Source organism: Notamacropus eugenii, chromosome 1, assembly GCF_028372415.1.
Source record: "Notamacropus eugenii isolate mMacEug1 chromosome 1, mMacEug1.pri_v2, whole genome shotgun sequence".
In the NCBI taxonomy this organism is placed as follows: Eukaryota; Metazoa; Chordata; class Mammalia; order Diprotodontia; family Macropodidae; genus Notamacropus; species Notamacropus eugenii.
In genome coordinates, this window is record NC_092872.1 from 29062778 (window position 1) to 29076386 (window position 13609).

The 13609-nt window shown below is 37.7% G+C and overlaps 1 protein-coding gene across 7 annotated transcripts in view; it reads left to right on the top strand.

The window, feature by feature from the left end:
• NFIB (nuclear factor I B) overlaps positions 1-13609 on the top strand; it is a 269499-nt gene that overhangs the window by 161241 nt on the left and 94649 nt on the right. For all 7 annotated transcript variants that reach the window (XM_072596270.1, XM_072596289.1, XM_072596299.1 and 4 more), the window contains exon 3: positions 2650-2703. In XM_072596270.1, coding sequence (XP_072452371.1) covers positions 2650-2703 — 54 coding nt within the window. The remainder of the gene's footprint in view (positions 1-2649; positions 2704-13609) is intronic.

Genomic DNA, 13609 nt, shown 5'->3' on the forward strand with positions numbered 1-13609 from the left:
AAATTTTTTATCTAACATTTATAGCTCTCACAGTTCCTGCCATAGTGTTCTCTGTATAGTAGTTATTTAATAAATATTATTTTATAATATATTGTATTGTATAGACTTGCTGTTCTGACAATGGGGTTGTTCCTGCAGCTTTAATCCTAATGTGAAATGTTATTAGACTACAAGTTCCATAAGAACAGGGACTGTCGTACATTATAACCTGCTTGGCATTGAGGAAAATGTTTTGTACATAGCACACAAAAAATAGATACAGTCTTCAAATATTTCATCCCCCTTTAAAGGGTTACACCACCAGAATGTCAAGTAAATGTAAAAAATCTTAGGATTTTCCTAGTTAAAATCTCTCTCTCTCTCTCTCTCTCTCTCTCTCTCTCTCTCTCTCTCTCTCTCTGCCTTTCTGTCTGTCTCTATCTCTCTGTCTCTGTCTCTCTCTCTCCCTCTCTCTCTTCCTCTCCTTCCCCCTATCTCCCTTTTTCCTTCTCCTCCCTCTCTATTTCTCCCTCTCCCTCTTCTCTCCCCTTCCATCCCTTCCTCTTCCTCCCCCTCTCTTCCTCTTCCTCTCCCCCTCCCCCTTTTCCACTGTATTACACTATCCAATGAGAGGTAGTGTGGAGTAGTGGAATGGGAAAACTTGAGGCAAAGTCCTGTCTCTGACAGTGCTGGCTGGGTGAATCTGGCAAATCAATTAATCTCTTAAGTGCTCCTGGCAACCAAGACTGTCAGTTGCAGAGCTGGTGAAGACCTGAGAGAGGGAGTGTCCTCACTTCCCAAAACCAGTGAAATCACAGATCTGGTCCCCCAGATAAAAATACTATCATATGTATATATATGTATATAGTGTCCCCAAAGGCTTAATGCAGTTTCAACCTATTAAAGATTAAAAGTGCATTAAGACTTTTGGGAAAACCTGTATTGTGCAGTAACAGAGGATACATAGTTTTCTGATTATAAAATATAGTGAAAAGAGTGTTGGGCTATGAGTCCAGAGACATGAGTTTCATTCCTTCCTCTGACACTGCCCGCCTTGGCAAAACATGGATAGATAAGATGTAACTTCTCCTGGCCTCAGTTTCTCCATTTCTAAAATGGACATATGGCATTGGCATTTTCTACCTCAAAAGGGAGAAAAATTTTGTAAACAAAAAGCTTTTTGTAGAAGTCTGACCTTTCATTATTTTTGATGAAATCCATCAGTGACAAGCAAATGAGGTTTCTGATTCTTACCCATTTGTTCAACAAGCATTTTTCAGTGACTTCTACATTCACAGCACTCTAAATCACATAAGTGTGACTGCAAAAGGAGGCAGAGTTCTTGTTTCCTTGAGGACAATGTAATTTAATGGTAGAGGTAAACCAAGAATAATAGACAAAATTGGTAAACATTTAAAGAGCAATCCATGAGTGAGTGTATTCCAATAGTGTGCAGACCACATGGATAATGGTGGGAGATATGTGGCATAAAGGAATGAAGAGTAGGTGTGGGGGAGGAGAGGTTGTAGGGTATTGTTACCTTCTGCCAATATATGAATTACACTGCTTTCCCCTATATTATTGATGAGAAGACATGCTGAGATGTAGAATTCAGAGATGTCTCATTGATTGCTTCTTATCTACAAGGTCTGTCACTCCATCATGGATGGAAATTCAATTGATTAATTGATTTACTTCTCCACAAAGCCATGTTGGCTACTCCTTAGTAATCTGCATCATTCATGGTGTCACTGATCAATTGCTGATCTATTTGTGTCGCTCTTTCCTTCATCTGTCAATGTCCTACCCCTTCTTTTAAGTTCACCTGAAATTCCTCCTTCTTCATAAAACCTTCCCTGGTCCTCTGGTTAGTAAGGAATTTCCTTCTCAGGTATTACATGGCACTTCAGTTGATACTTACCATGTAATGGCACATATTCTTGTTATCTGAATTTATGTCTTATCCCCCTACTAGACTAAGAGCTTTATTGCTAGAAGTTTGTTGAGTGACTGTTGACTACGGGGATACTAACCATATTACATTTAAACTTTGTACCTGATGCTGTGTACAAAGCACCTAGTACTCAGGAAGTATTTAATAAATATTTGGCAGATGAATAAATGAATAAATAAATATAATTCTGGGTGATATTTGTTATGAGACATAGAGAAATATGGGCAGAGGGCAGGTGGTAGGGAGAATATTTGCATGTGCATAACATATGCGTGCACACACACAATACTGGAAAAGTTAACTCTGTTGAATATTTTGGCAGTAAGAAGAAAACTTGCCATTGGGGGAGGTTGGTATGTTTGTTTATAAGCAGATTTACACTCAAACATTATGTCTGATTTCAAAATACTGTGACAATCTAGGATACTGTCCCAACATTGTAGGTACCTTCTATTTCCATGTCTAGACCTTGAATTTGTTGTACCTCTATCATGCTAGACTTATTTTTTTCCTGCATAGGAGACGTGCATGTTTCTTCATCTTTTTTTTTAACCCAAGTGTTTTTTTTTTCAGGAAAGGCTTAGGAAATTATACTTAATTCATTTATGCTCCTAACTATTGTTGCCTTTTGTTAATTTTTAAAAGGTCTCATAAGGATTATGAAATTCTTTCAAAAACAAATTAAAAAGAAAACATTTTCTCTGATTTCTTTACAGATTCTGGACAATCAGGAAGTCCAAGCCACAATGATCCTGCCAAGAATCCTCCAGGTAAATATGTGTTCTAGGACATTTGCAATCTGACATTGTTGGAGAACAAAGGTACCACTGTACAGATAAACACTTCATAATTGGTCAGCAGCCTACTTTGTACTGGCAAGCAGGTATGATCAGGACAAGATGTGATTCTGTGAGACCCTTGATAGTGACAAATACCTCTCTGGGTGTATCATTAGTTGACCATCACTTTTTAAAACCATTGTTAAATTTGGTTATTTTTTTTTTTGCTATTTCTTTTCAAACTAGTGCACATAGGCATGTGTAGTGTTAAGTATTTGAAATTTCACAAAATAAGAGAATGTTTTGCTCTTTCTTTTAAAGTTCATAAACAGTATGTTTTCTCCTTCCGCTCTTGCTTGTTGATCAACATTCATGACTTTAAAAATCTTTGGTTAGGTTTTGTTCGAGTGATTTTTGCTAAAGAGAGCTCAGTTTCTGTGCTGTTTTCACTGGACCCTAAATATCAAAAAAGTATGAAAACTGAATTTTACCTTTGATTTAATTTATGCAAACTTTTCAGAAATTGTTTCAGCTCTGAAAATTAATTCTGATATCTTGTTAGTTTTCTTAGTTCACTTCTAATAGTTTTCAAATAGAGTAGTATTTTGCTTTTGTAGTCAGTTACGTGGAATTTTTTTTATCAGTAGAGAAAATCTAAGCAAAGAAGAGCCCCAAATTAGCTTCTTTTGGTTAAATGGTGCTCTAGAAAAAAATCACAGTTTTCTTTCTCCGATGGAAAAAAAGTGAAAAAGTTACCTGTTTGCCTTAATTCATTGAATTACAACCCAAAAGTTTAAATTCCATTAGCTAGGGTTTAATCTATTTTATGTATAATTATCTGGTGGTTAATTTGTTTTATATTTCTTGTGATAATATAGCTGCATTGTACCATAAAATTAGATTTATATTATTGGGGTGTATGTCTTCTACATTTTTAATATGCTGTTAAAATTGTCCACAAGCCCCTCCAAATTGAACTATAATTTGAACCAATTGCCTTTGTAAGGCAGGTAGAAGAAAGTAAACAATGAAATGAGAAAGCAAAGTTAAAACTAACTATGAATCTCTTCCTGAGAATAACATTCTGTTGTGATGGGTTCTTTTTACTTTCAAAGTAGAAAGCTTTTTCTGAGATGCATATGCTATTTAGGTCTTATTGTATATAAAAATCTTCTGTCTGACAAATAGTGAAGAGCATTTCAAGACGGAGGGCTAATTAAAGGAAAGTACTATAAAGAACATTTATCTTAAAATGCTTATTCTGGGTTCCTTTCTGTAAAATGTTCTGAAGTTTCCAATAAAAAAATTAACAAAAAATAAACAAAAGATATGCACTTAGCTGCTAAGTAAATTTGCTTGTGGAGACCCTTCTCCCTTTCAACCTTTTCCCCTTCTCTCCTTCCCTCCCATGGAGAATCACTTCAACTATCCATCTGTGCACAGAACAAAGAACTTCAAATACAATACTTTTTGAAGGAAATATTCTGGTTAAAGTTGAAATTTCATTAGTCCCACGTCATTTTCAATCTTTCTTAAGTTTATGAAAAATTCTTTTTAGCTGACTCCCATTTTCTCTGTCTGGTGTCAGGCCAAGACTGAATTGTTTCAGGACACTTTAGAAAAGCCTCCTCACTCATTTTACACAGAATGAAAAAGCCTTTCTGTATTGGAGAAAGAGTTGATAAGTACTGTAAGCCAGCCTAAACAAAGGGTATGTTCTTTACATTTGGATGACAGCTTGGTTTGAAATTAATAAAGCTGTTATTGTTTGAAATGCAATTCTGAACATGCCGAGGAGAGAATTACACTAATCTAAAAATTCTCTTTGCTTGATCTGAATCAAAACTTTGTACATATCTCTGCAGCCTCAGAAGTAGATCTCATTTTTTTCAAGAAGCTTTGATTACTTTTTTTTTTTTTTTTGCTGTACTAGGTGCATTATCCCAGGTCAGCATTTGCCAAGCATACTTCAACATGGCATCGGGAAAATTGCTGTTATTTTTCAAAACATGGGCCAGTAGATTAGTAGATTTGTTTTTCTTTCTCTTTTGCCTTTGTATTTCTCTTTAAAATTAAAAAAAAAAAGTTAAATGCCTAATTATTATATATTTTGTACCACTGACTCAAGGTGAAATTGATAAACATTAGGGTATTTGATCAATTCAATCTCCTGTTTTATCATGCTTGGGGCAGCTAGGTGGTGCAGTGGATAGAGCACCAGTGCAGGAATCAAGAGGATGTGAGTTCAAATCTCACCTCAGACACTTGGCACTCACTAGCTGTGTGACCTTGGGCAAGTCACTTAACCCCAGTTGCCTCATCCTGGGTCGTCTCCAGTCATCCTGATGAATATCTGGTCACTGGATTCAGGTGGCTCTGGAGGAGAAGTGAGGCTGGTGACCTGCACAGTCCTCTCTCACTCAAAACAAAGTCAAGCGCAAGTCATGTCATTTATCAAGCTTACGGTATTTTACATACTGAAATGGACCTGTGATTTTTTCAATTTGGAAACTCCCTCTAGCGATGTAAATTGGAAGACATCTATCCTGTGCTTCTTATCCATGTTCCTTTTTAAAGACTGACATTGAGGGGTCCATTGAAGGTCCTGGAAGTCTTTCTCACTTTCTCCTAACTTTGGAAGGTTATTACCAGTAGAGCACTCCGACTGTCCAGCTGTGATCTCTCACCCTTGCCATGTGACCAAACTATTTTTTTTTTAAGATTGTCCAAACCCTTGATGACATCATCAGAACCCCTCAGTGGCTTTATGTTGCACCTTCTTTCCATCTTCCATGAACCTCCTCCTGACCGATATTCCTTTTTAATTCCTTGGTAGCCATTGTATTCTGTGTCTCACAACCTAACAATAGCACAGGTAGAACGTTAATATGAAAAAAATGTGCCTTTGCTTTCATGGAGAGCATAGAGTCATTAAAGGAATTCTGCAGTTTCCTGAAGGCAATCCAGTCCAGTCTTTTCCTCCTGTTACCCCACTGAGACTCCTCACTGTCAAAGAATTAGAACAGAGTAAATTGAAATCAAGAATAAAAAAACGACTCGCAGTTATACAACATTTTAAGATTTACAGTACACTTTGCTCACAACAACCCATGTGAGAAGTAGTTAATGCAAGTATTATTACTGACATTTTACAGATGAGGAAACTGAGGCCAAGAGTGGGAACTCTTTAAGTTATATCCCACTGACCCACTAGGACAACACTCATCATAATTTATTGTTTCTTTTCTGATACCAAAAGCAATGTAAGATTAACAAATAATTTAGAAACATCATTATTGGAGACACATGAAGGTATTTTTTCAGCTCATAGGAGCTCTGCATGGGGGAATGTCTCTCCTACACTCTCTACCTTCTTTTTTTACATTATATTTTAATTCTGGGGAATTTTTTGAGGCACATAGCTGTTAAGTGACTTTCTCAGTGTCATTCAGCTAATAAGCGTCGGAAATAGCATAGGAACCCAGGTCTTTCTGACTCCAAGTTTAGCATTTTATCCATTCTGCCATCATGATTTATTATCATTGCTTCATTTTTACAGAACACTGATTTTATATGGATGAGGAGTCAGATCCAAAGAATACTCACTGAATAGTTTGATGTCAGTGTGGAAGAAGGTGTCTAGTAGAGTCCTCCAAACATCTGTTTTTGTCCCTGTGCCAAATCACATCCTTAACAACTTGAATAAGGGAATCAGGGGCACAGTGATCAAATTTCTAGATGCCACAAAGCTGGAAGAAGTAGTTAACATGTTGGATGGCAGAATCAGAATCCAAAAAGGTCTTGGCATGTAAGGATGGTAGTCCGAATTGAATAAGATGACATATAATAGGGTTAAATGTAAAATATTTTGCTTAAGTTAAAAAGGAAAAAAATTCATTTTACAAGTATAAAATGGAGGGGGCATGGTTAAATTACAGTTTGAAAGAAAAATCTAGGGATTTTACAGTGTGTGTGTGTGTGTGTGTGTGTGTGTGTGTGTGTGTGTGTGTGTGGTTATGTGTGAACAATGTGTTACGTGGCCCCCAAAAGCCATTGCAAACTTGAACTTTTAGAAGAGGCCTAGTATCCAGAATGAGAGAGAGGGCAGAGACTCCATTCATTGTACTTTGAGATCACAGTTTTGGAGAGGACAACAGTAGGCTGGAGAAATGTCCATAAGACAGGAAGTAGGATAGTGAATGAAGAATACAGAGATTCCCCCAAAGAAAGATTCGTTTTAGGAAATAGGGATGCTTAGGACATTCTCACTTGTCTTCAAGTATTCAAAGGGCTGTTATGAGGAAAAAGGGATAAGACTTGCTTGTTCAGCTTGGAACCACAGGGCAAAGATAGGTTGGAAGCTGTAAAAATGAATGATTTAGACTCGATGTAAAGGAAAAAGAACTTCCTAATGTTTAGGGATATTGATGGCATGTTGTAGGGGCCCTTGGTCACCAGGAGTCTTCAAGCAAAGGCTGGATGAACACTTCTTTGAGTGGGACTCTTATTCAGAGATAAGTTGGGTTGTATTAAAACAGATTGAACTAAGTGGCCTTGGGTGTCTGATCAGATAGTAAGCATTTATTAAGATCTACTATGTGTCTCACATTGGATTGGAAATAAGACCTGGATCTTCTACTTTATTAACCTGGGTGACTTTGAATAAATTGATTGATCTCTCTGGGCCTCAGTTTACTAAACTGTAAAATGAAAAAGATGATTGCCAAGGTGTCTTCCAGTTTCATATCCATGAGGCTGTGGAAAGTCTCAGAGATTTGAATTTGTGGAGGGAGTTACCATACCAGAAGTTTCTCTTCCAAATCACAAATCCTTAGTATATCATGAATTGTTTGTAGTGCCAAGACCATACCAGGTAGTCTGGGTGAAGGGGTCCAAAGATATCAAGAAGGATTGTGGCAGTGTGTTCATCTGGCACAAGCCCTGGGAAAAGCTTGGGAGCATTAGGGTCCTAGAAGATCTATTGAAAATACCTTTGGGAGTTGGGGCTGAGGAGTTGAAAATAGGGCAGAATTTTGTAACAGGCAATAAAAACCACCAGAGGGGTGATTAGGGAAGGTGGATGGTGGAACACTTTGGGCTATTTCCTAGTATGCATATGATTAAAAAGTTTATATGTGCACTGTAGGCCACCTGGAGGTAAAAATAATCTCCCCTCACCTCCTACTTGGCTAGCTTAAAGTAGAGGTGCTTCAAAGAGCCCAAGGGGAGCATTTATACATTTATACTGAGGTTTGCAAAGTACTTTCCTCACAACAACCCTGGCAGGCAGGTAGTGAAGTATAATCATGCACATTTTACTGATGAGGAAACTGAGGGTTTGTGAGGATAAATGACTTGCCCAGGACCACACAGCTAGTTAGGTGCCTGTGTTAGGATTCAAGCCCTGGTCTCCTGACTACAAGACCAGCACTCTGTTGGCACCCTGTGCCAAATTGTCCAGAATGATGTTCCCTAAGTAACAATAAACTGATTTTTCTAAAATCTCTGGACAAAAGAAATACATGTATTTCCCTGGTCTCTGAGCAAGGGAGCACATGTGACATTACCTTGTGATAGCTTGCTGTTTTGTGAATATGAAATGAACCACTCCTCATCACTGGAGCCAGGGAAAGAGCCTTGATGTGAACAGCCCCTTCTGCCTTGCAATGAGCTACCCTCATGATTTCAAATCCAGCCCCAGACACTTAACATTTAATTCGCAGTGTGACCTTGGACAAGTCCCTTAACTCCAACTGCCTTGCCTTTCCCCCTCTAAAACAAACAAACATCTACATGATGTAAAGGCTTAGATCTATTTGTACTTAAAATAAAAATACCAATTGCTACATTTAAGTTGTGAGAAGGACTTAGTAGTGATCTTTCATAGAAAAAAAAAAACAAAACAACAAAAAACCAAAACCCCCAGCATGTCTGACTTTGCTGGTTCTCGTGGTATTTCCACACTACACATTCATGCCACCTTTGGGCTATGATCCTGTCAGATTTCACAACCCAACCAGCCAAGAAGCCCTGCCCAGTTCTGGGATGGGAAATGTCCAAGGAAAACCAAGGTGATCTCGGAAGTAATGTGAGTCACTCAGAAGGGGTTTTCTTCTGAGTCAGTTCCGAGCTAATGCCTCAGTGTGGTGTTCGTGGACATTGTGGTTTGGGGAAGTATTCTATTTTGGCCAGAAACTTAAAATGCAGACATTGACTGCTAGTGCTTATGAAGGATCCCATGGCATTTTTTGCAAGGTTTATTAACGAGTTTCCTTACCTAGATTCCACTCGTTTCTCTCCTTGCTCTATATTTGTCCATGATGTTTATGTGATATAGGTTCTCTGAAGCTAATGCTCAGTGAATACAATCATTATTGATTTAAGGGTAAAAGAACTGTGGTTAAAAAAAAACTATAAGAACTAAAGTGTATTTTCAACATTTTTTTAATTTTATTAATGCAACAATAACAACAAAAAAAGCTACAGATTTAATCTTGCAGATAGGTTGAACACCATAGTTTCAGAAGTAGTAATAAGGTTACCTAGTATGCACAGAGAGCCACTGTGGGGGTAAAGGTTAGGGCACCATCTTCAGAGGTAGAAGAACCTGTATTCTTGTTCTGCCTCTCATGTATAAAAGCTGTGAGACATAGGAAAGTCACTTAACTTCTCAATGCTCCAAGGCAACTCTGAGTTATGTTAGAGATGAACTACTGCTTTTCATGATTTGAAGGAGTTTCCATAATGGGATTTCCTAACACCTTTTAAAATCACAGATCTGTAATTACTGTCCTCTTTACCAAAGCACTGGATACTGTCTTCACAGTATTTAAAGTAATGTATTTTATCCCGTGTTGAAACTCATTCCTAAGCTTTCTAGACAGCATCCAAATCACAACTCCACACCTAAGTAGTAGGGACCATGTGGACAAAAAACTGGCTAGTCAGTTGATAAGAAACACCTTTAAACATAGCTAGCCCAGTCCTCTGATGATAGAACACAGAATCTGCTTCTATGCTTGTGTTTCTAACTTGGCTAGACCTGCTGAAAGCCTGCTATTACTATGACATAGCTTTCAGGAACCTGGGTTCACCTCTATACCATAGCAAGGCATCCAAGCAGAACCTTAGTGGAACATCTCAAGAATATGATTGTTAAAGATCTAAAGAAAGAGGAAATCCCCCTGGATGCTGTTATTGTAGTTCTTTTAACCAGAGATTGATAAGTTCCTTGGCTCCTCCTTTTCACTTCCTTATTGATGTATTAGTTGGAATTAAGAGGTTTTTTTGTTTTTTGGTTTTTTTAATAGGGAAAATACAGTATTTCATGATTCTAAGAAGTAATTTTAAACTTTGGCACTAGACAATATACAACAGACTATAAACAGGCATTCTATTCATAAAAGCATAAATAGAAAGACACTAAAAGACCTGGTTAAAGATTGGCAAGGACCCGACGTCATAGGTAAAGCTTTTAAGTAACTTGAGAAAGAAGTCTGTGCAAGTTAGTGCAGAAACCAAAGAATGTTTTCTTAAACAGATTGTGTTTCAGAAACATTTTACTTCTAAACCTTTAAATTTGAAAAAAAAGACAACATTTTGTAATGTTCTTAAGTTAAAACTGAGGAAGGAACTTGGTGAAGAGATAGAAAATGAGCAAAATGTTTTGTGCACAAATTACTTGTCAAAAGAAATGACATATAGCCATCAGCTACTTATTTCCATAGGCAACATTATGGTGACTCATTCAGTACTACCCCCTTCCAAGGTTGATATACATAGACCTGGCATCGTGCTCAGGATCTATAATGGCTGCAGCCTGACAACTGTAGTATTAAGCTTGGAAGAGCTACTTCTTAGGAATGTCTTCTGTCCAGAAAAAGGTCACGAGAGAAGACAATCCCACCCCCACCCCCCCCAAAAAAGACAAACTTCCACCACTTTCACCATTACTTTCCCAGCCAGTCAGTCAATAGTATTAATCAAGTGCCCACTGTACACAGAGCTATGAGCTATAATGTATGGAGATGGGTTGAGAAGTTATGATACAGAAGAAATTGAAACAAGAAGTTTATAATTTAGTCTGGGATATATTGCATATATTAACAAAAAAAACAAACCAATTTAAAGACAGGCATTGTAAATGACTGCTTTTTGCAAAATGAACATAGTACAAATCAAGATTAAGTTGGATTTATTTGAATTTCATACCTTTAGTGTTTCTGAAAGCATCTAAGGAGCCTTACTGACTAAAAGGCTGAGTGCATTGAGATATATTAGGACAAAGTAGAACAAAAACCATCTTTTGAAGGCAGAACTAAATATTTTCAAGCACCTGAGCAGAGCAGATAACAATTTGACTTGGAGATATTTAGCAATTGGGACAAAAAGAACAAATACGTTAGATTATATATTTTTAGTTTCTGTAAGGAAAAGAGCATACCAGAGTCATCTATAAAGCGTTGGGTTACTGCCCCCCCCAAACCAAACTCCAACAGGAGTGTATCATGTGAAGCATTTCATTAAGTGTACAAAATGGCACAGTATCTTCAACTACAGTTTTCTAAATGGCACAACAAGGTTTGAAAATACCATTGTTAAAAATGGATTCTTTATAAAGGCTCTGGGCATATCATTAAATCATAACTGAGAGAAAGCAAAGTAAAATTTAAACAGTGAATACAGTGTAAGCATGAGATTTAAGAACATTTACAAAGAAATCTACCAAAAAGCAAACAAAAATATGAGGAAATCTTCCTTTGTCTGCTGATATATGCTGTTTGTTTCATAGTCTTAAGAGCTGATAAGGACCTTAGAGATCATCTAGTCATTTACAGAGGAGAGAAAACTGAAACCCAGAAAAGTTAAGTAACTTCCTAATTAATAAGAATCAGAGGCAAAATTGAAACCCAAATCCTGTGACTCCAGTCTAAAAACAATAAATACTCTTTCAACTACACCACAATAAATTATATGATTCTATTTCAAGGAGGTATGCTCTCTCTCAAAACTAGATGATTACATTTAACGAAATTTATCTGTGTACATTATCCTTCCAGAAAATTTAACTTTTAGTAAATTGTAATAGTAAATTTCCACATTAAGTTAAATTACTCAAGTGTGTGTGTGTGTGTGTGTGTGTGTGTGTGTGTGTGTGTGTGTGTGTGTTCTATGGCCAGAAAAAGAGTCAGAGAAGCAGAATCCTTGGTGTTGGGAGGGTTTTATGAAGTCAAAGGGAATGGACCCTGATTACATTATTGTGCAGGCTACAGTTCTCTAGTAGAAGAGACTGCAGAGTATAATAGAAGGAGTACTGGACTTGAATTCAAAGGATCTGTTTTCAAATCCTGATACCACTACTTACTACCCATGTGAACTTGGGCAAGTCATTTAATGTGTGTGTGTGTGTGTGTGTGTGTGTGTATGTGTGTGTGTGCATGGTAGCTAGTGGATAGAGAACTGCGCCTGAAGTCAGGAAGACATGAGTTCAAATCCAGCCTCAGACACTTACTAGCTATGTAACCCTGAGAAAGTCACTTAACTCTATTTGCCTCAGTTTCCTCACCTGTAAAATGAGCTAGAGAAGAAAATGACAAATTACTCCAGTAATTTTGCCAAGAAAACCCCAAATAGGGTCATAAAGAGTCAGACACTACTGAAATGACTGAATAACAGCAATAAGAGCTTTGCAAAATACTTTATAAATATAATCTCATATCCTCACAACAACCCTGGGAGGTAGGTGCTATTATTCTTCCCATTTTACACAAGAGGAAACTGAGGCAGACAAGTTAAGTGACTTGCCCAGCATCTCTTGGGGCTTGGAATCAAGGAATAAGAAATGGATTTAAATCCTACATCTAATGGGCTCTAGCTGTGTGATTCCTCTGAGCTTGTTTCTTCAACTTTATAATGTCAGTCACCAAGCATTTATTAAGCACCTACTGTGTTCCAGGTCCTGCACTGAGTACTGGGGATACAAAAAAAAAAAAGGCAAATAATAGTCCCTGCTTTTAAGGGATTCACAGTCTCATAGATGAGGAAACATTCAAACAGTTGCATACAAAAAGGTTATTTATATTCAGGGTAAATTGGAGATAAACCACAGAGGGAAAGTATTAATTACCATTAAGGGAGATCAGGCAAGATACCTTACAGATGATTGGATTTTAGCTTGGACTTGAAGAAAGCCAAGAAAGTCAGAAGGCAGAGATGAGGAACGTGAGAATTCTAGGCACAGGAGAGACAGCGAACATGCCCTGAGTGAGGGAAGGAGGTCAAGTCCTTGTCAGGGAGGAGAAAGGTGTGAAAAGGGCTTTGCATACCAAACAGGATTTTATATTTTGTCCTTGAGGTGACAGGGAGCCAATGGAGTTTCGGGGGGGAGAGGGGGCAGGTAGGCAACATGGTCAAACCCATGCTTTGGGAAGATCGCTTGGATCTCACTATGTTAATGAATACTTACAGTCACCATGCTTGCTTTGACCAAATCAAATAACTGTATAAATGATGAGTTCAGGATAATAAAGTAGAGACTGATCTTAGGAGCACGGACTTAGAAGGGAAATCTAAGGCCATTAGTTCAATCCCCGCCTCCCCCCCTCCTTATCAATGAGGAAATTGAATCCCAGAGAGAATGAGTGATCTGTCAAATTTATGCCACTTCCAAGTGACAGACATAGGATCGGGATTGTGGTCTCTTTGACTCAAAATTCACAGCTCTCTCCTCTATGAATCTATACAATACTGTTGGATGGAGTATTAACCTGATAAACTCACAAATCAGCTAAAGCGTACATCCCCCCAACCCCTCCCCACAAACATACTTATATGTGGGCTCACTGGCTTTGACAATTGATCATATTTCATAAGCTTAATGAAACTAATCGAAAGATAT